The sequence below is a fragment of the Panonychus citri genome, unplaced genomic scaffold (assembly GCF_014898815.1).
Source record: "Panonychus citri isolate SS breed McGregor unplaced genomic scaffold, ASM1489881v1 Contig00110, whole genome shotgun sequence".
NCBI classification, from domain to species: domain Eukaryota; kingdom Metazoa; phylum Arthropoda; class Arachnida; order Trombidiformes; family Tetranychidae; genus Panonychus; species Panonychus citri.
The window spans coordinates 15069-38616 of NW_026515515.1; the positions used below are offsets into that span (position 1 = coordinate 15069).

At 28.3% G+C, this 23548-nt stretch overlaps 2 protein-coding genes and 1 long non-coding RNA gene across 12 annotated transcripts; 1 reads left to right on the forward strand and 2 right to left on the reverse strand.

Moving 5' to 3' along the window:
• Positions 1-289: 289 nt before the first annotated feature.
• LOC128389705 (uncharacterized) lies at positions 290-15146 on the forward strand. Of its 10 annotated transcripts, none has more exons than XR_008325491.1 (6): positions 290-456; positions 6163-6719; positions 7261-7576; positions 7667-8192; positions 13844-14366; positions 14670-15146. It is a non-coding gene; the product is annotated as an uncharacterized LOC128389705 (long non-coding RNA). The 10 variants fall into 10 exon arrangements; XR_008325490.1 differs by lacking the exon at positions 290-456 and adding an exon at positions 5675-5895; XR_008325488.1 differs by lacking the exon at positions 290-456 and adding an exon at positions 5909-6076.
• LOC128389703 (uncharacterized) lies at positions 3377-5422 on the reverse strand. The gene has a single exon (XM_053349335.1). The coding sequence runs from the start codon at positions 4458-4460 to the stop codon at positions 3639-3641; it is 822 nt and encodes a 273-aa protein (XP_053205310.1). The 5' UTR covers positions 4461-5422; the 3' UTR covers positions 3377-3638.
• A 756-nt stretch (positions 15147-15902) lies between the features above and the next one.
• Positions 15903-17825, reverse strand: LOC128389704 (uncharacterized). Its single transcript, XM_053349336.1, has 3 exons — positions 17737-17825; positions 17554-17661; positions 15903-17414 (listed from the first exon to the last, which is right to left on the reverse strand). Exons 2-3 carry the CDS (start codon positions 17647-17649, stop codon positions 16944-16946), a joined length of 567 nt encoding a protein of 188 aa, XP_053205311.1. The 5' UTR covers positions 17650-17661; positions 17737-17825; the 3' UTR covers positions 15903-16943.
• Positions 17826-23548: the final 5723 nt, after the last annotated feature.

Here is a 23548-nt window from a genome sequence, read left to right on the forward strand (position 1 = left end):
TTCGATGGAATAGCGTTTGTCTCTTTTTCGTTGATTTTTACTTTTCTTCATTTTCTACTATAAGAAAACAAAAAATACAAAATATTTAAGAAAAAAAAATCTCTATTCTTATTATTACTTTATGCATATTATCATTTTCTCATTATGATTATCAAACTATTATCATTATCACTTTGATTCTGTTTCTTACCTTTTCTTATTATTATTATTGTTGTTGTTTTTTGTTATGCTTTGCAAATCAATTGAAGTTTGCCGAAGGAACCATTTTCAAGGAGGAGAGTGTGTGTGTGTGTGAGAGAGAGAGACAGGGAGAGGGTGGAGAGTGAGAGGAGGTGGAAAAATATTGAAAAAGAAAACGCAAATTACTGGATCAACATCAACAATTATTGAAATTATAATTCAATCAAAGATGGAGATATGTTTATATTGTATATGTATGGAAAAATCTGGTCCAAGGTAATACCAATCATTTAATAATCTTAATTGAATAGTTTATCATATATTATTAATCAATGATCATTGATAATTATTTACTCACTTTTTTTGCTGATTCCTCTCCCTCTCTCTCTCTCCCCTGGATCTCTCACCATGATAAATAACATTGGGAACAAATAATAATAATCAATTTGAAATGTAATTTTGTTTCTCTCTCTCTCTCTCTCTCTCTCTCTCTCTCTAGATGATTGTTGATTTTATTTACATCTCTTTAAATTGCTGTTCACAATCAATCAGATGATTATCATCAACTTAATTTTCAGCTTATCAAAGCTTGTCAAGTGTAAGCTTGAAAACGGTCAGGGTTAGAGAGAGAGAGAGAGAGAGAGAGAGAGAGAGAGAGAGAGAGAGAAGGAGAGTTGTATCTATTTCATATGAGAAAAAATCTAATTGTAATCAAGTTGAATTGTTAATCTTATATTCTAATGTATTTATGATTGATCAACTTGTCGAAAAGTTTCCAACAATCAATTGATTGACAATGTTTTTCTTTTTTTTGCTCCATTTTTACCTTAGATCTTTGCATGATTATCTTACAACAATTAACTCTCTCCTTTAATATCTCTTGATTTCAGGTTTTATTTTGTCTCTCAACAATTAACTGATTCACTTACTGTTCCTTATCATTGGGTACAATTTACCGTTACATTTTCATCTTCCGATTAGTTTATATCTCTGGTCATCATTGATAATTAGTCTCATCTATGCTCTAATTGCAGAATATATTATCAAGATGAGGGATTAACTGTAAAGAAAATGAAGAGAAATTATATCAACAATTAACCTTGACTTTTACTTTTACCTGTATTACCTGGTCAATGAGGAAAAATAATACAACAATTTACTTAATTGTACTGAAAAGTTAAAAGGATAAGCGATGATGATATAAAACACAATCTCTTTCATCATCATTTCTTATGATTATTGTTAAAATTGATTACCTTTCAATCAAAAGTGATTTTTTTCTGATTAGGTTAACAATTTACCTTCTTAACGATCAAAATCATTAAACTTATCAAGTTGAACTTGCTACAATCAGTAAATTGCTTGAATCTTATTGAGCTTTTAAGAGATTGGAAAGTTAAACAATTAACCGATGCTGATCAATGTAATTATATTAATGTCAACAACGTATCACTATTGTAATAATAATACAATCAAATTAAAAAAAATTGTTCTGATCAGTTGATTGTTGCAGAGAAATTACAAAAAAAAAGTTAGTTAACAATTTGTTTCCATTACCTGGTGGGTTAGAATTGAGAAAATTAACTCAACAATTAATACTTAATTAGTTAGGTGATGAAAGAGATCACAATCAAATGAAATTGAGAGTAATTATATTTAATTACAATCAGTGAAAGTTTACAATTACTTTTTTTCATTTTGATTGTTTAATAATCAAATTAACTAGTTATCGTTAACTGTTATCATTATAATTTAGTTTCATTGTCATTTATCAATTTAAACAAGTTTAATTTTTGATTGTTGTCTTCATGTAGATGTTTTTTTTTAAATTGTTGTATAATTGTGGTAACAATTAACTACAATTGTCACTGTTTTAACCCAGTTGATTGTGATAAACATTTTCCATTCCTCTTTAATTGTAATTTTGTTTAATTCAGATCCGTTTATATTATTTTAATTTAGTTTGTACTAAATTGTGATGATAATTATGTTAATTGATTAACTTTTACTAGAAATTAATTCATCTATTATTCATTAGGAAACAATTTATTAATAGTTACCTTTTTTGTTTTGTTTTCAATTGTAACAATCAATTAGATCAACTAATTGGTATTAATGATTGCAATTGAATTAATCAATGAAGTTAATTGTGATTATATGTAAACAAAAACATTAATTAATTGTGTATTTGATTAACCTAAAAATCAAGGGGAAAAAAGTGAATCAAAAACAGTATTTCAATAATTAATTAATGATTCAAAGTAAATCAACAGTTTACAATTAACATTTGAGGTCAAGATTTTTGTCTGATTGTTGATTAGTTGATTTAACAATTAAATCCATGGTCAGTTAATTAGTATGATAATAATCATCTAAAAATATTATCCGATTAACTAAATAATTATTATCATTTTCCAAATGATCAGCAATTAATAAATTGTCGCAATGAAAAAGTAATTTTTACCACAATTAGTTTTAATTATCAACTACTGATCAACTTACACCAATTGAAATGTGAATGAAAGTTAATCATTTGTTTCTGGTTATTAAAATTACTTGATTGTTACTTTTAATCAGAACTGGTTTAACTTTGATTATCAGCACGTTGACTGATTAAAAAAATGTTTCATTTAATTGTATGTTAATATTAGTTGATTGTTGGGGAAATGATAATTTTTTTTTTGGTTACCAAAAAGTTTATTCAACTTAACCAATTAAAATGATTCACAATCAATATCAACAATTATGATTTGAAGGAGGAAGACAAAAATGATTAAGATGATTAAGATGAAGATGAAGATGATGATGAATACCCTTCAGGGGGTATGATGAAAAGTAAGAGAAGACAAATCAACTGAAGCAAAATGTCATCATCCTTAATCATTGAACAACTTTTTCCTTTCATCATATCAACCAACTTAACAATTAACTGATTGTCTTGTTTTTTTTTCATCTCATGTTGATTGTTTATCTTACTATTTTTTTGTATCTAGATTATTATTACTATTATCATGATTAATTCATCATTTACTTGAACATTAAGATTTACCGTTATATTAATTGTTTGGAATGTGTTGATTTTCAATTAAGTTTGAAATGTTTTTTTATCGGTTAAGCGTATCAACAATTAACTATTCAAAGTATTGTTGATTTAGCTTGATGATGATTATTTAACGTGCGTTTGTTATTAGGTAAACTTGAAATTAATTGTCCCATCGAAAGGTAAATTGTTTTAGTGAGAAGCAAGAAAAAAAAAACAACTCACCAATTAGTTAATTGTTTCAACAATTGTTTATCTAAATTTATTTCTCAATTTCTATTCATTGATTGTTAAGATTGTAAATAAGACAATTAGTCTTTGTTTTCTGTACAGATTTCATATAATATACAAAAAAAATATACACACATACAAATTGTTAACAATGTTTGATTAAACAATTAATTCATTTGTATGGAAATTAAATTAATTGATCAATTTCATTTTCTGCTGGATCAATATCTTTATAATTGTTGATGATTGTTGTTGTCGGTGGTGATGATGATGTTGATGGTTTTATATTAATAGTTGATTCAGTCGAGTTGATTAGTTGATTTTGGTTAATTGTTTCACTCGTTTTATTAGAAGTTAATTTACTTGTTATTCTAATATCAGCACAAGCTCTGAATGTTTCATTTTCCATGTCGGTAGTTCCCTGATTACCACAGGTATAATCCCACTGGAGGACACATCGAGAACAGGTAAGGTTGACCGGAAGTACGAGGGTCAAATTATAAAGATTAGGACCTTGATTACCAAGATGATATTTGTACCGTTTTTCCAATGTTGATGAGTTAATTATAATTTCTAATGGATGTTGATTTAAACACTCTTGGGTTACCTCAATTTCATCTGATTGACTTGGACACAATCGGAATACAAAGTAACCCTTATGGGCAGCGGTCAAGTTAACTGTTACATTTATCCAATCACCTTGACCATAATCTCCGGTCAAGGTGGGAGGTTTGGTTACCCATTTACCTGATGGCACTTCACTGGTACGTGTACCATTATATGGATCACCACAAACCCCACACCTCCCGTTGTTAGCGCGTTTAACTGTCAACCCTCCGCACCACATTTCCATGTCATTGTAGTTAATTGGTGTCTTATAGCCGACCCGCCAAGCTGATGGTCTACCCGCCGGGCTGATTAGATATCCATGAGTGGAAACATAATGATCACTAATTAGACAGGAAGAGACAATGATCACAATTATTGTTAACAATTTAAACATTTCCATAACTTTTTTTTTCTTCCTCTTGTTGATTAACAAACAAACTAATCACTTTACCAAATTTACTTATTTAATAACAAAGTTAAATTACTGTTTAATTGCTTCAAAGTTAATTTGCTTTTCTATCTAACCATTGGGTTTACTTGTTAACAATTAAATCAATTTCCATTTTTCTTCATCATTTTCTTCATCAATTATTTACTATCATTAATCAATAACCTTATGTGAAAACATGATCATTGATTTAATACAATTAATATTAAGGCCTAACAATCAACAAAATTGAATTTACGTTGAGATGAACTTGCAATTATTTAAATTGTTGTTGTTGATTGTTGATCAGCTATTATTAGTTTTGTTGGTTGTTTATTTGTTTACAATTAACTTGGGATTTGATTGATTAATCAATATCTTAACCTTGATTGGTTAATCAAAATTGGTGGACTTTTTTTTTAATTGTTTTGGTAATATCTTTAATTGTCTATTGACTAATTAATATATACAATTCGTTGATTCATTGGTTAGCAAACTAAATTAATCAAAAAGTTAATCAAAAGTCACATGTTTTCATTATAAACTTGTAACGAGATAATTATTAATATTCATTGACGTAAATTTAATTGTAGTTATTTACCTTATCTTATAACAATTAATAACAATTACAATGTTCAATTATCATGTAATTATCCGACTCTTGAGGATAAATTTAATTTCTTAATTGACTAAGTGCAAGATAATCAAATTAAATAAAACTAATACTTGATTAACTTTTTGACATTTTCATTTTAATCAGTTAATATGAAAATCCGATTACTTAATTGTTACAATTATTTAGACCAATCTATCTGAAAACTTTTGACCTTTTTATTGTGTGTATTTAAACAACAATTAAGACAATTGTATGTCAATATATTTACTCATTTAAACTAATCAATAGGGAACAATTTAAATCAATCAAATTAAATCAAATTAAATCCAAATCCAATTTGTAAACATAATAAACATTAAAAATAAAATTCAAGGTTAATTAATCTTACACTTTATATTTAAATTGTTACATCAATTATTTAACTTAACGTAATAATTAAACAATTGCTAAAGATAATTGTTAATTTTTTCGTTCCATTCGCATTTAAAGTTAATCATAATTAAGAGATTAATTGTTAATTTGAAATTGGCGCTTTTCTAATTAATGGAATCATTTTATTCCGGTTTCGTCTTGTCCAAGGTTCTTTATGTTAATTGTTGCTTTTTAATTGCTCTTTTTAATTGATATTTTAATTTTTCTCTTTCTTATCTCTAATTTACAATTTAGTTGTAACAATTATTCTGTTGATTTAATTTGTTTAGATTAATGTGACTGATAAATTGTAAACAATTAGAAAGTAAAATCATCAACAACCTTAAGTTAACCTTTTGAATGTGTTTACCTCACGTCAAGGTTTCGCTTTTTTTCAATACATTGTCACTTTGATTTCTTTTTGACAATTGATCGATTATCATTTTTTTTTATTCATTTTATTTAATTGCAATTAGACTGTTTGTTGTTTGTCTTTCTCTTTGTCTGTCTCACTCTCGTTGTCTCTGTTTTGATCTTTTCTATGTTCTCTTCCATTATCTGAGTAAGTAGTTAACTGTATCTTACTCACTAATTTGTTGTTTCTCTTTTTTTTTCCTAATCATGTTTCGCAAATGATCATATATGAAGGTTACTCAACGGTATCATGTTTGAACCAATTGGAAACCTTGGATTGGAGATGAAGGAAGGAAGACGAAAAGGAAGAGAGTGAGTGGAGTGAGAGAAATGAAGGTAACTCACAACGTAAACGAACAGGAGAAGGAAGAAGGAAGAAAATGAAAAGACGAATAAGATGAGATGGAAAAAACAACGATATCAACACAATGGCGATCGTGAAGATAAAGTGAAAATTGGAAAACGTAGTATTTACAAAGAGATGTCTGAGGTTCCACTCATGTTCTGTCAAGTCATGTAATAATATTCACTCAGTAGAATCATTTGGGATCAATGGTATCATCATCTTCACATATGCAAGATGAATTTTATGCATATATTGCAATCATGTTAAGAAGAGAAGTGAGATCTGTGTGTGTGTGAGAGAGAGAGAGAGAGAGAGAGAGAAAAAACATCAAAAAGGTAAGAAAAGAAAGTGAATAAAGAAGCCAGATAAAAGAGAGGATCTGGCAAATCTCCATGTTACTCTATCAACTATCATGATCATTGAATTGACAAACGTTTTAACCACTGTGAGTGTCTCTCTATCTCTCTCTAAGTGAGTGAGTGTTTTACCCCTACGGTTTTAAGATTAAGTTAATTGCCTACATTTCATGGTGATGCTTCATCTGTTACCATGTTCTCTCTTTGGTCTTTTTCTTTTCATCTTTTCTCTTCTTTTTTTTCTCAAAACCCAAATATCGAGTTGATACTTTTTGCTTCTCTCTTACATGTACATTCACTTTGCAAGGTTGGTGCCTTGTAAGAGAGTAACAGAATAGTGAGATAGATACATGTTCCTCTCTCTCTCTCTCTCTCTCTCTCTCTCTCTCTCTCTCTCTCTCTCTATCTCTTTGATCAGATTGCCAATTTTTGTTTCTCTCTCTCTCTCTAATCTCATTTCTCTTGTTTCCTTATCCTGGGTTCAGTTGAGTTTTCCCTTTGCATTGAACTGAACGATACCCTTGTCTTGATGAAGGACTATCGGGATATTTTATCCTGAATTTGTATCAATCATGTTTTTTTTCTATTCTCTTGATTTTTAAACTTTTTTTTATCTCTTTTTCTCAACAGTCCAAGGGAAATGGCCATTGAAATGATGATTATTGAAAAACGTTCACAAAAAATCTCAACCGAAGGACTTGCAAAGTAAAACAACAAAACAGTTACTTAATCAATTGATGATGAAGTTCAATGATAATGGTTAATTAAACAAAAAAGCATTCGCATCGATAATCGACCTCCAAACTTGTCCACTTGACCTTTCACCATTTTCGCCTTGAGGTAAATTGATGGCAAATGATACAAGGATAACCAGTAGAACTAATGAAAGAAACTAGAGGCTATTCCAAAATAATCTTCTTATTGAAATTGGTCATTTTTCTTTTCAGTAATTATCATTATTTCTTATACTCGATGATTATTATTATGATTACTATTGAACTTAATTTCTCTCTTTCTGTTTATAACTACTTTAAAGGTATCTATTTAGCATCTATCATCCACGCCCTGGAAATGTATGTTCCCTATTCCTGAAATTTTCTGTCAAAAGGTGGATCCACTTCGTAGGAAAAAAAAAAGAAATGATGTTAATTTCAAGTAGAGAACCAGAAGAAAGAAGATGAAGAAAGAGAAAGAGAATCAATCTGATGAAATTTATTCCTGATAATTGTGGAAATGCAAAACGAGTGAATATAAGATAATATATGAAAGACAGGTCCTCATCTTCATCCTCATCTTCATCAAATTCCCTCAACCAAAGTGTAAAATTAAATGAAGAAAAAAACCTGATTTGATTTATCTAGAGATTCTGTTCAAGTTCATTCAGGTGAACTTCATGAAAACAAGATATTTATTCATCATCTGAAAGAAGCAGAATGAAGTTACACATTAATAATGTCCACTGGCCTCTTCTCTTTATGCAATTCATTTTCTTCATCTTCTTATTCATCCACAAAGCCGTAATCTCACCAGTAACAATATTTTATCTCTTTCTTCATCACCAGGTAAATATAATTTTCATGTGACAAGTCACGTGATTTGAAACTACCTTGAGATTACAAGTTTTTCTGTTATTATTATGTGAGAGATTTAAATGGGGGAGTAAACAAAAAGGAAAGATAATTGAGAGCGAGAAGAACGAGATGATGATAAACAAAGATGGAAAAAGAGAGAGAGAGAGAGAGAGGAAAATTCTGGTATTAGGAAATATCGTTCACAAAAACAAGAATAGTGGCAATGTGATCGGTATAAGAGCAGAAAGTTTATTAAATTGTGATACTTTTACAGAGGAGGATGAGAAGAGAAATGTTGATGAGTGTGATGAGATAAAATCTGAGAGGATAACATGATGAGGGATAGAAAAGTTTGACAGTTTTGTTTTCTCGTGTTCACTTGAATCAGCATGTTTACTGTTTTTGTTCTTGGTGTTTGTCAGAATTTTACTGTTGCCAGTTTCATGAAATTGAAGCCAAACATGAAGACTTTTCTCTCTTCCTCTTCTCTTTATCATCAAAGATTCAGAGACAGAGGGATAGCGAGAGAGAGAGAGGAAAAAGTTCAACGAAAATCAGTTCGATGTTTTTTTTTTCATCTAAATTAACTGATGTAAATCAACAGACTTTTAGATCCTTAAATAGGTTAGACAATTAGTTTCGCAGATATTTCACTTTCCATGATATATAAATGCTCTGAAAATCACCCAACCACCCACACTTTTTACTACTTTTCTCTATCAACAATTGACATTTTAAGGAAATCAACAAATCACAATGAATCAGCTCGTTGGTCTAATCATGATCAATAATAACCCAATTACCATCACCGATCCGAAATGTTTCCAAAGTGTCCTGTTGCTCTGATTGAATTTCTTACTCTCACCATAACTGGTTGGAATCGCGAACTACACTTAATTATTATAATCAATCAATCAGAGTAATTATTATCATGATCACAAGCACCAAGTGAATAGAGAGTGAGAGAGGAAAAAAAGTAATTGATAAAAGGTTACTAAGTAACTGAGATGGAAAAATATTTAATCGAATGTAAAATTAATGAGAAAACATTGACAAACATCATCTTGTGATCCTCAAGGATTTATCATTACAATATATTGATTGTTGAAAATTGTAAACAATCAACAAATTATTATCATCAACTGTTGATGTTTATTAGTCTTTCTGTTTACTTATTATCGTTATTGTTATTAACATGAAACCGTTTCCATCCATGGTGTTGATTCAATTTGTTTCCCCTGTTATCGGTGTAAAAAAAAAGGTTGTTTCCCATTTCTGTTTAATTTATCTGGTTTATTAGCATTTAACTATTATTATGATTAGTAAATTGTTTCAGTTTTATCTACTGATTGTCAGGTAAATAAAGGTAAAAGTAATCAGAAAGAGTTGCTACAAATCACATGAATCATGTTGATCTCTGGTGTTTATTGAAAGTCAATTCCAAGGTTTTCTCAGGCCTTTGAACTTGAAATTAAATCATGATCATGTTTATCATGTAATAGATTTTTCTTTATTTTTATTCTTATGATTAATTTAGATTTATTTTCTTCTTCTTTTAAATGTTCACTGATTTACTTGAATGATAATATTATATTATTTTCCATCAACAATCAAATAATATAATCAATTCTCTGTCTCTCTATGAGTTTATTGAAAGTTCATTGGTATTTAAACTTGAATCCAATAAACTTGAATAACTTTTGATTGTTGAAAACAATTGAAAATGTAATTAGTTGATTGTGTCTTGGTTTTTGTCTCTATTTTTTTTTATAAATATTATTTGAATCTCTTGATGTTGATAATATTGATTGTTGATTAACTTGATTGTCTTATTGTGTCTCACTTGTTTGTTTGTTTTTTTTTTGATTAACTTTTCAGTGTTTTAATTATTAATGATAATTACAACTTGATTACCTGATTAAACTTATAACTGTCAATTGTTTGCTGGCTGTTTGATCATTATTAATCAAGTTAATTGCTTCTTTAACACTAACACATTACCAAACCTTTTATTATTAATCTAATTACATTTATCTAAAACGATTGACAGTTTTACTGTTATCAAGAAAAATGATTAATTATCCATCGTCCAATTATACAATTTTCATATTCAATTCCAATGTGAATATGTAACAATTAAATCACATTGATTTTAATTTGATTTGGTTTTTAAATGGAGACAAATCAATTTTAACCAAATCAACGTGATTATTGAATATTGTATTGGATGAGAATCAATATATTGATTATCACCCTTAACAATGTGATAATTACCTTTAATTGTTAATAATAACAACAATGATGCCGATCATTTTGATGATAGTGATTAAAAATGAAGGTGAACAATTTAAATTGTTCAAGCAATTATCAAGTTTCAAATGACTTTGAGATTCTAGTTTTTTTTGATAACAACTTTTACTTTTTTGGGTTTAAGCTTAATTGGGTTTGGATTGTGATGAAGAGCCTTGATTGTGTTCACTACAATTAACATCAGCACACTAATCATAATAACACATTCTGAGCAATCAAATTAAATGAAAAAAAAAGCTACCTGGTAAACAAGGTTGTACAATTTAAATGATCTAATAGATTTCAATCAAGTACAACACAATTAATTTACCTTTTCGTATCTATTGTTAAATCTGATTAGCAATTAGATTTCTAATTTTCCCTTTCGATGACCTGATATTTACTTAATCAGTGACCATCATCAGTCAATAATTAAGAATCGCCGTTAACTCAGTTTATTCAATTTTCCGTTTTACAACTTCTATTATTATAGTAATCAGTAAATTAATCAGCCAATCCTCTCAAATAATTAGCTAATCAGTTAATTATCACTGCACACACACACACATATTATAATATAATCAACTTTGATTACAATCTAATTCAATTGAAGTGAAATAATTAGTAAACAAGATAATTGATTATTTATATTGATTATCAAAGGGGTTTGGTTGGATTTAAATCATCATCTGATCACGAGAATTAACAACAAAAAAATCACAATTAAAGAGCAATGATTTACTATTAAAGCTTAATTATCAGTTAATCATTTGATTTGATTTCGATTGGAAAATAAAATCCAATGACAATTGAAATGGTGAATTAATCAGATGATTATTTGGTTTTAAATAATGATTCACCTTGATTTTGTTTCGTAATTTGTTAATTGTTACCATCAGATAATTTAACCAAATTAAAAGTGACACTTTGTTTCAATGTTAAACAATTAGCCCGCAACAATAATATAATCATAAATTGAGTTTATCCGGTTTTAATCATTTGGGTTGATTGTTTTAAACTTTCAAGTTAAAGAGAAATGATTAACTAATTGTAAATAAATATCAATTTAATTTGATTCGTTTAAATTGTTTGTAGGGCAATTGAATCCGGACCTGGAAAACAAAATACTAAATGATAGTCAAAATTAAGCATAATTGATGATTAATGTTCAGTTAATTAACTACAATTAAACTTTGTTGTTTTCTAAAAGTTTTTTTCAAGAATTGAAAGTTTTCTCAATTTCAGTTTTCGACAATTTTTTCATCTTCTTCCTCTTTCTTTTTCTCTTTCTTTCTGGTTAATCTGAATTATTATCATCTTGAAACGATGGTTGATTATCTCTCTCTCTCTCTCTTGATTGCTGTTTATTATGATTATCATTTCGTTGTTGATTGTTGCTGTTTGTTAACTTGTTTACTGTTGATTCTGTTGATCCGTCATATTAACCGGTTTTCACCAAGGCTTCAGCTATTTTCATGAAACGATGAAACAATATTATTCAACCTTCGAAGTGGAAATAAAAACGATAATCAAAAAGTCACTTTAACATTATTATATTGGGAAGAAACCAGAATTAACCTTGATAGTTTTCACTTGAAACTATATTTTGACATTAACTTGATTGTTACAGCTTCATTTGACTCGATAATCAAATTTAATTGATTATTAATTGTCTCTCTTTCGTTATTGGTTTCCTTTTAAACTTTTTAATTCGATAACAAAAAAGTTTTTTTCTTTCGATTTTGATAATTACGAAGATTGTAATTTTCTGGATCAATTTTCATCATCGTATCATTTGATTAACTATTAGCTTTGTTAAATTAATTGTTCTCTTTCTTAATTATTAATCAAATCTGAAGGTTAATTTGTTGTTGTTTTCATTAGAATTGTTTGTTTACTATTCATTTCGCTTTCCCATTTGATCGTAATAATTTCATTTGAGAAAAAACTTCCGTTAAGATTAAATTAGAATTATATTGAATATAATCGAATTGTTTTTCTTTTTTAATCAATTCATTTAGTTGAAATGAAACTTTTTCTCATGACTAATAATTGTGACTGTTGATGATTAAAACAATTGATTTGTTGGCTTGTCTCTTGTTTGTCAAAAAGATATCACAAGTTTCATGTTGCTCAATACAGAGGTGGTTAATTATTGTTATCATTTATGGGAGACAATTTTAATGTGTTCAATTTAAACTGTCAAAATAAAACATAATTAGTAAGCATATTATACTTGCTAACTAAATATACGAATCATAATCAAGTAAATATATTAAACAAAGGCCAATTAAACAGACACAAATACACATGTACATGTACTAATGGTATTTGGTTAACAATGTTTACAATTATAAACAATTAAGATCCAATTTAATGATGAAAGGTTTCTCCATGAATTTGGGTACGTCCATTTCTGGTTCAAATTTTACATCATCAGTAGAACCAAATTGGTCAATGGGTGAACAGTAAGGGTCACCTTGATAATCATCAGGGTCTGACATTAGATTAATTGATTTGATGTTTAGGGTTTTTCCAAATCAAAACAAACCAGAAATGTTAATGTTACCAATTTTCATCGAACGTCAAATCCTCAAGACCATTGAATTCGAGTAAATTTACCTCATGGTAGAAAGGTAAAAACACAACCTAAACAAGAGAAGGTAAATCGAAATAATTTAAATTGAAAGATGGAAAGGAATCACAATTAAACCCACAATTTAATCAGAAAAACAAATTAACAAAGAAAAAAAAAACGAAAAGAAAATCATATGTTATGGAACAATAGAGACACCTAGTAGCTAATTCCAAGACTTTTCTTATTCTTTTTTTTCAAAAATCTTTAATTACCTTAGTTTGGAAAAGATTTTAATTGTTTCATTTTTCTTCCTTTTTTGGTTATAATCAACTTGTAATCATATTATAAAGTAATAACTTAATCACGTTTCACAATTGTTGATCCAATTAATAGACGTGAACTTAATATATTTAAGAATCAAGTGAATCACTTTTGTTTTACTTCAAACATATGACAAGTTAACTTGATCATAATTGTTATTTTCATCATAAAGTAAGTAATTGTTTACCTTTTAATTACCTTTTTTTGTCTATAAAGTAAATTGGACAATTACAGTAACAATATTTCATTTCTTTAATCTGGTCTCTCTCTCTCTCTCTCTTCTCTTTCAGGATTAACCTTTAAATCAACAGTCAATATCTTACCATTAGATGTATAGTAAATTCAAGAAGCTTTTTCTTGTTTCCATTTACCTGATATCAGATTTGTAACGTGATTTTATTTTCTCTCTCTCTCTCTCTCTCTCTCTCTCTCTCTCTTTCTCTTTCTTTTATAGCTTTATATCAACACCTATCATATTAACCCAATGAATGGAATATAATGTGATCATAATCATCATTTAGAAAGTAAATCACATTTCAAGTTATATCAGTTAACGTTGAAATTTTGACAAGTTCAACTATCATGATGATCGTCGTGAAGAAGGGCATTCATGTAACAGCATCAAATTGTGATGGTTATGATTATATTAATTGTAATACTTTCACATGTTGATGATGGAAAGACACACAAAATGGTGATATTGATGAAAAGGAACCAATAATGGAGAAAAAGTAAAAGCAAATTAAGCAACAAGGGAAAAGACAATCAACATATGATGATGATGAAAAAAAAGGAAGATGACAAGATTATCATTTGTATGTTAACTCAACCAGATTTTACCAGAATTAAGATGAGAATTATTATTATCAACACTTAATTCGTTTACAATTAGGAGTGTGTACTTTTTTTTCTCTATCCCAAGAGATCGTTCGACGACAATTATGGCCCTTGAAAGTTCATTTCATGGAATCTGAAAGGTAAAAATTGTTACTCTTTTTTTCTTGTCTTGTTTTTCATTTCGTTGACTGTGTGTTGGTGTCAATGAGAAAATGGAAAGTGAATGTCAATGATCCATAGACTGAGAGATGAACAGGGTAAGGAACGGACAAGGACACATATTAATATGTTATTATCTGAACAAATCTGAGAGAAAGAAAAAGCTAACATGATATCGAGATAAATGAACTGAAGCTGAACCAACTCAGTAACAGTTATATTTGTATTCTTATGATTTTTTTTTGTTTTCTTCTTATTCTTCACTCTTTCTCTCTTTTCTGAAGGAATTGACCTTTGTCCATTTCATGGTTATTCATTGGTTAATCGTCTGGTGGAACTGATGAAAGATTCCATTGATTATGTATCATGATTATCGCCATTGTTGACTGAATAACAATGGAATTGATTGTATCCCTTGTAATTGTAATAATTATTACGTCTTCTAGTGGCTCCATTTAATAACATTATCTGTATTTTCTCATTATTATTATCTCATTACTATCATGATGATTAGTTGATTATCTTTATTACTATTATTCATTAATACAGTTAATCTGTTTTTTCCCAGTCTCTCAAACTTCAATCCTGTGATTCTCAAGGTTTAATTGTTGCTGATTGAAAAAAAAAATTGTGTCTCAATTGTGTCAAAATCTGACTGTCAATGGCTGATTTACATTGGAAAATCAACTATACCAATTAATTAAATTGTTACTAAGATAAATTTTAATAACTCACCAGTCATTTGATTGTATTCTTACTAATTTAATCTATTTCTATGATTTATTAATTCTTGTTTCAAGTTCATCGTTCTGTATACGTTAATTGTTGATTTAATTTCTCTCTCTCTCTCTCTCTCTCTCTCTCTCATCTTTAATCAATGATTAATGATTAATTACGATGACGAAATTGATGACGACAGTAAATTTTATAATCGTAATATTTGTAAATAGCCAACAATTGAGTTAATTGCAGTGGGAAAGACAATGATATGTATTGGAAAATTACATTTACTTATAATCAACTGATATAAACATTGGACACGCACACACATTCACTAATTAACTTAATCTAATCAACGTGAAAACAACTAAACAATATCCAAATAATAGACAGTGAAACAATCATCTTAATCACATTTTAACAATACGATCTGATTGATATTAAAGTTAATCAGAACAACAATCAGATGAACATTTAATAATAATAATGACACCTTTTCTTCAATCCGTCTCATAATAACAATCAATTGATTGTTTTTAGCCCCAAAAACTGGTGTGTTAATTAATCATTGATAAATAACGGAGTGCAATTAATTGATTAGAAAATCATTTAATCACCAAGAGAATCAGTGAGAGGAAATTAACTGAAAAAATTAACCAGAAAAAAAAAACAAAAGGAAAAACTTTTATTTATGTCAACCAAGAAACTCACAACTCAAGTTGATTAGAAAGGGATCAAGTTAATTGATGATTAGATAATTATGTGAATACAAATGAAGAAGTTACCAGATTCTTAACAATTAACAATTAACATAACAATTACTAAATTGTTATCTTAAAGTTGATACAACTTTAAATTGCAACATGAACCCAACACGTTCACAATCGTGATATAATATCAACTATTAATACGTGATATTTTTATTTAATATAATAATTCAGTCAACAGTTTCACCTCATTATTATCACAACAATTAATATTTTTTACTTGATTGTTGGTTAACTGATTAAATATAAATAATCAAAAAGGAACCAAAAAAAAACCGGAATAAATTGTGAATTAGAAGGAAAAATTTAAAGTTTTTCTTCATGTTCAGTTTAAATTGTTTAAGTTTTTGATCAATTTTCTGGTTGATTAACTAAATACAAACTCTTATTTGATTGCTGACAGTCAATTGTAATATAACGGTTATCATTTATCTCATTAATGATTAGCTAATTGTAATTGTAATAATAACATGTTGACTTTAATCAAATTTTTTCTCATTGTTTTCGGCTAATTGTTTGTTTAATTTAATTTTTTCCTCAAGGTTTTCAGGCAAATTACAATTAAATGTTTGATTGTTCAATGTTAACCAATAGTTAGCCAAACTCTATGAAATTAACTATACAAATTAACTTTAAGTTTAAATAATCTCAATCAATTGGCCATAGGTTATTGAATTCGGTACAAATAGCGATTAAAGTTTTTACCTGATTATGTTTAATTGTTTGCTAGTAACAGATAATTGATTATGTTAATTATTTACTCTACAAATCACCTAATAGTCCCGTATTGTGGATATTTTCTTATATTTCCAGAAAAAGTCCAGCAACAGGTTTGTGATCAGATCCATTCGATTTTATTTCGAAAGGTTTCTTACATTCCATATTGTTGGAATGACAAATATAATCAATGCAGAGACCATTTCTGGTTGGAAGATCCGAATGAGGAAACAAACTGAATGTTAGTAAAATGGCCAACAAACGTCTTTCTTTCTCAGTTGTCTCCTCAACACATTTATTGAAAATGTTGCGTAAGTTGAAATCGCCCACCAAAATCATACTATCGACTGGATCTTAATGACAATGGGTATTGTCCAATCCACCGAAATAACCCCTTTCTAAGACCGAACACAGATTGGCGAAAAATGTTCGATCCAAGGCCACTGTATTATGGGATGGCTTATGAACGTTAACAACACCCAAACGGTGACCATTTTTACTGACTCCAATGGTGTATTGGATGTCACAGCGATCGGTATCGAATTGCCATACTTTCTCGAAATGGTCTTCATCGTAAATTGTCATGAGTTCGGTCATCCAAACTTTTTTAATAAAGCCAGGCACATCCTGAATCGCATTATCACGTAAAAACACTTTTCCTCTTTTGAGATGTTGGATGCGGGATACACTGAGCTCTTGAAAAGCAGCAACAATATGGCATCCCGGTTTGCGGTCATGGACACCAACAATCAATCTAGAAATGTTATCGAAAACTCTGCTACTCACTGTGGTGTTTTGACCTAAAATGAAAAAGGTCATATTTATCTAGTAAAATAAAATAAAATAGAATTTGTTAAGTTAGAAATATAATAGAACTTTAGTAGAGCTATAACAAGAACACAATGTAAACACTAGAGATTCTAAAAGAGGTGGTGTATCTAGTATTTCGGCGGTTTTTAAATACCTTTTCTAAAACGAATTTTGTTGAAATCTTCACATATCCCAAATTTTCTAGTAATTTTAGCCGACGGCTTGGATTCTCGACGTAGTCGGGGATCATTTTCGATGGTCCCTATAAGAAAATGTTAAGAAAGAGTTATAATGATTGAATGATATAAATGTTTGGAGGAATGAGATGTAGCCAAACCTGATTTGTTGAATTGACCTGAGGTGGCGTTCTCCGTCTCTTAGATCCTTCTTGGTTATAGGCTGGGACTTTTCGTTTCCTAGAATTGTTTATCTATTAGATTGATTCACTCAAAGTTACGGAACTTCATTTTTGATTTTTGATTTAATTAGTGGTACGATTTTTTTAATATCTATCTTAAACTAGCGAGAAGATAGTAAGAATTTTATTTTAATTAAAAAAATATTAATAAATCGAACAATTAATTAATTATTGTAAAAAAGTCGAAAAAAGTCAATTTTCAAAAATAACAAATTTCCAAAAAAAGTAATACTCCCCCCTTTGATTTGCTCGGCAAACTTTTTGGACTTTTTCGCTTCGATTGTCCACTAAATCTTTATTCTATCAATTGTAAAATTTCTAATTACCTTAATCTATTAAAAAGACTTAGGTGATTATAATTAAGCTTTCAGAAAAAAAATCAACTGATTAATTGATTTTCTAGGCCCTTCCAAACTCAGAAAAAGTGATTTTTCTCGATTTTTTATGTTAAGTTCGAATTTTCGAAAACTAGTGAATTTAGATCGAGAATTTCACCCTACATTATCAAACTAGATTCTTGTGAACACAAATTGTACAATATAATTAGAATCAGATGAGTTTTCAAAAAATCATTTAAATTCAAACGTCCGTACCTTTGAGTGAATCACCCTAATAGAAGAAATATACAAAGATGTAGAGTTAAATTAAAGAAAATACCTAATTATTTGCTGTATTAATAATAGCTAATAGTCCCTTATTGTGGCCTTGGACTTCAAACATCAATGGTAAAGTTTAGAGGCACAATTAAAGCAAATTTGCTTCTGTAACAAGATTTAAATATTAATACTAATTAAAAGCCTTCCCCCAACTAATATCTTATTATTTGAACTCCAGAATTCAATAAGCTTCGGACCAAAGAGATCAATAGTTTCTGTCACTCTCGTCGTGATGATGCCGGTTTGCCGCATGATGATAATGTCCCTTGGGCCATTAACTAAGACCGTTTCGGTTAAAGGTCACTTTGAGTCAAAGTTGGTGTTTATTTCACAACGGTAGACAGTTTTTTAAGAATAAGGTTGATCGGTATAAGAATCGTAACAATATTTACAATTTAAATCATGGAAATCATTAGGATATTATTATAAGCGGAAATTAGATTGATTGTTGTGTAAATTGTTATTAATAGTAACCGTTATTAATTGTCAAAGGGAAGTAGATTATGTGTTGCTTTTATGTGTTGTTTAATGATCAACTGTTTGATTACTAAATTGTTGGAAATTAAAATTGGTTAAATAATTACATGAACAATTTAAATGTTGGTCAGTAATATTTTTGTTAAATTGTTGAAACCAGTTTGATTCAGGTTAACTGGTCATTACAGTTAAGTAATTACTGGACAAACCTTGATTATCAATGAATGATTTAATTTGGAATCACAATTAAAAACTGATTATCAAATTTTTGGTAAACTCAAATGATTGATAATCAATTTTAATATTATAAACAAAGTTAATCAACTTGTTATTTATCAATCCAAGTATTATACAATCTGATCAGTTAAAAGTTAAATTGTGAAAAATTAAAAGGGGGCAAGATTAATTTGATTCATTCTAACAATTTATCTTTGATTACTGTTGATACATTACAAGCCGATTGCTTATTACATGTTAATCCAGGATTGAAACTGTTAAATGCGATGAAGACAATCAACTAATTGTTGAACATTGATTGTTAAATTGCCTAGGTTGTTAAACTGGTTAGTTGAACGGGTTATTTAATCATCAATGAAAGTTTATTAACTTTTATTTTCACAATCAAAAAGTTTATCCAAAAATCAAAGGTAATCTTGATTCTGATTATTGTTTGATGATAATGAAACTGATGATGATAAGAAAGATGAAGATGATAATTGGGTGTGCCAATGAAAGTAATCATCTCGTTCTGTGGTGGGTTTATCATCATTATCTTCATCTTCTCATGGCAACAACCTTCGAGGACTCGACGAGTCAATAGGATCTTTGGCCTTGGATTAACTTGTTTGAGTTTCAACAGGTAGATTTGTCATCATCTGAATGAGGATGTAGATGATGAGGATGAGCAAATAAAAAATGATGAAGATAAAAAAGGAAAGGATGAAAAATAAAGGTTAATGTTTTTTGTACTCAATTCTTGATGATACTCAGAGTTGGACTAATCAAGTTGTTGTTAATTATTATCTTTTGTAAAATCAAGGATAAAAATCAAATCAATTCAATTAAATTCAATCAACTAATGGTGGAAAATATTACTTTTTAACAGATTACCCAGAAATCTAGATGTTCATTTGAGATTTGGCGAAAATCAGTCAATCAGAATTATTATTGGGAAAAAATTGTCGATTTGAAATGATAAGATATTCCAATAGGATATTGACCATCAACTGACAACCGATCGAAAGCAAAGTTTTGTGTCGAGGTCGAATTTCAATCGTTTTGGACTAAAATCGAAGCGATCAAACGAATCACTTGAAACTTTATTCGATTCATCAACTTTCCCTTTTACTCAAGTTTCGAAATGGAAAAAGTTTGAAATGATTAATAAGAAGGACTAATTAATTGACATCCAATGATTAACATTAAATTTAACTACTTCTCGAAATTCAATCAATAGCAGTTAATTGCGTAACTTTATTAGTTCTCATCAATAACTAATAATTAAATTTATCTCTATTTGGATATCATGATGAGTCCAATTAGTGGCGTAATCGTGATTATGTTTAGTAACAATTATCTAATTAAAAGTTATATCATATGGATCAAGTCCGATCAAGGGCTTAGGTCATTAATCTGTTGACATTAATGATGAGAGAGAGAGAGAGAGAGAGAGAGAGAGAGAGAGAGAGAGAGAGAGAGAGAGAGAACCATCATCAAGATGAGGATGAAGATAAGATGATGAGTCAAATGACCCTGTCTTCATCTTTATCATCCTTAATCATTAACAATCTGACACTTAAATAAGATGAAAGTTTTTTCGTCAAGCTATCAACAATTAAGAATCAATTTCATCTTCATCCTATTATCATCACTCTGATTCTGATCTTATTAACTATCATCATCATTGATTAAGCTCAATGATTAACTTGATGATTAATTGTATGGGATATTTTTGCCAGTAAATTGGTGAGCAGTTTGTTAATTGTTGTAAAAGTTGATTCACTTTCTGGATGGGCAATTTATCATCAATTCAATGAATAATCAATTACAATTTTAACGCTTAATCATTGTTTTTAATGACAATTATTAAATTAATTATAATCAAATAGACCTGGTACCCTGATTGTGCTGTATAATTGTAATTAATTAATTAACTAGGATGATTTTGTCTTATTGATTATCCTAATTTCATTTACACTTTTAGTTTCTAATTAAATTGTAGTTTTTTTTATCAATATAAATAAAAAAATAATTTCTTAATTGTGATCATTTGAAAGTTGATTACGTTTTTATAACTTTTTAGCTCAAGCAATTAACCTGATTGTTTAACTTTCATTAATTCATTTTCATAATCGAGACAAAGTTAATGATTTTTATTCAAATATCATTGCGGATAATTATGATTAACCAACAATTTACTAATTTACAATCATAATGATGTTTAACTTTCCAATCAATTAATGAAAGTTAACCTTAATTATCAATAGTTACTGATAATTAAAACTATTATATTAATAGTTTTGGTGAAAACTTATTGATTACCATTCAGATATTAATAATAATAGTTAATTAATTGTTGATAAATATGAAAAGTTTAACTAATCAATCACACAACTTTTTACACTTAACGTTTTGTTTTTGATTGTGACAATTAATTCATTGACTGAATTACTATTTACAACAATCATAAATTGATGAAATGTTTTTTAATTCCAGTAATCATAATGTTCAGTATAAATATAAAGTTATTTAACCATTTAAATTGTTGTTAAATTGTTATTATTATGATCATGACTGTGTTTTCATTGACACATTTGTTTAAAGTACAACCGATAACAACAATTAACTAAATTGTATTCATAATAATGTTTAAACATTAACAAAATTAACTTTACTCTGTCTGGTTTATATTTGAGTTCATATTCACATCCGGGTTTGACATTAAATCATTTTAATTCATTATCATCTTAATTGATTAAGGTAAAAGTTTAATCAATGGTTAATTGTTAATCAACTGATCATCATTAGGTATCATTTTTTACAATTCCCTTAGTTATTTAATCATTAATCGTTTCAATCAAATCAAAGTTGATACTTTTTCGTGGTGATTTTGGTTAATCATTGAGATTAAATTGAACTGAGTTAGATTGGGAGTAAATTTAATCTTGATTGTAACAAATTGTGTCTCTTAATCATTAGTACATGATTTAGGACAATTGTTGATTTGAAAGATTAATTTTTGATAAAAAAATATAATCATTACTTTTGATTTGATTTGATTTGATTGGGAAAATTTTTCAACTTGAATGATCATTATACTAATTTTTTTTCACAATTGGATTAATTGTCCTTACACAATATAAACTAATCTAATCCTAATCAACAACGATCAAACTTAAACTTTCATCAATTAGATTGATTAATTATTTGATTAGGTAATAATTAAAGTGAAAGTGTAAAAAAAAGTGCAACTGATTGTTAAACGAGACTCTGATTAGCTCTTGATTGAACAATTAACAATTAGATTGATTGAGAGGCTTTTTTTCATCCTTTGATTGTGAGGGATGTTAATTGTTGTTTTAATATACACATTATGTTGATGGGAATTAAATCAAAAGGATTGATTAGTTAACTAACTGCTTGACCGATTTAACCATGATAATCATTTCATATCACTAACGATAAATCATCTTAATCGTAATCACAATTAAAATGATCAACACTTTTTTTCCAGGTACATGAAATCTCATCAAATTAATGAACATTAAGTTAATCATCAAGGATGATAATCAAATTGTTGTAACTCTCTGAATCTCATTGAGATAATTTGATTCACATAAATCACAATTAAGTCAAAACAATCAATTCATTTATTATTACAAAAACAAAACAAGAAAACAGATCAACCCAAACAACAAGCAAAAAAAATCTTTAAATCAACTAATCACTAAATTGATGTTTATCAAAACAAACCAACAATCATCAATTCATTAACAATCAACAATTTGATTGATCAAACTAATCCATTAATCAAACAGAAATCAATTTAATTGTGAAAACTAAACAAAATTAACTATTAAACTGAAACCTAAAAGTTCAAGTTAAAAACAATCTAATTGTTTACTCGTAGTAGTTTTTTTTTCATTCACAATATTTACTAATTACCTTTGAAATTAGCCAATCATATGTTTTAATTATGATTTAATTAAGGTCACCCTGTTGGTCAACAATTATGTTACTTATTTGATTACTATTCCCGGAAGTTTGTCAACAATTTAAAAGTCAAAATTGTAAGTGGGTGTTGAGAATTGAGTTTATTTTTAACTTTCAACGAAAACGAAATGATTGATTTATTTTTATCTTTTTAAATTCATAACAATTTATTATCATTATTATTGAAACGTATATCTTAGCACGTATTTCCGGTTCCTGTAGTAACCAAAAAGCAAGTTATCAAACAGGTAAAGTAACAATCAAGATATTGTAATTAACTAATTAAACTGTTTTCCCTTTCAATTGAATCCTGTTGATGATTAGATTTGTTTTTTTTTGTTTCAGTTAATTGCTAATGAAATATGATTACAACTACGATTTGATAT

Coding starts and splice junctions, on each gene's coding strand:
- LOC128389703 (XM_053349335.1), bottom strand. CDS start 4,460: ATGGAAATGTTTAAATTGTTAACAATAATTGTGATCATTGTCTCTTCC.
- LOC128389704 (XM_053349336.1), bottom strand. CDS start 17,649: ATGATCCCCGACTACGTCGAGAATCCAAGCCGTCGGCTAAAATTACTA. Junction 17,415..17,553: donor CAAAATTCGTTTTAGAAAAG/GTATTTAAAAAC, acceptor TTATTTTACTAG/ATAAATATGACCTTTTTCAT.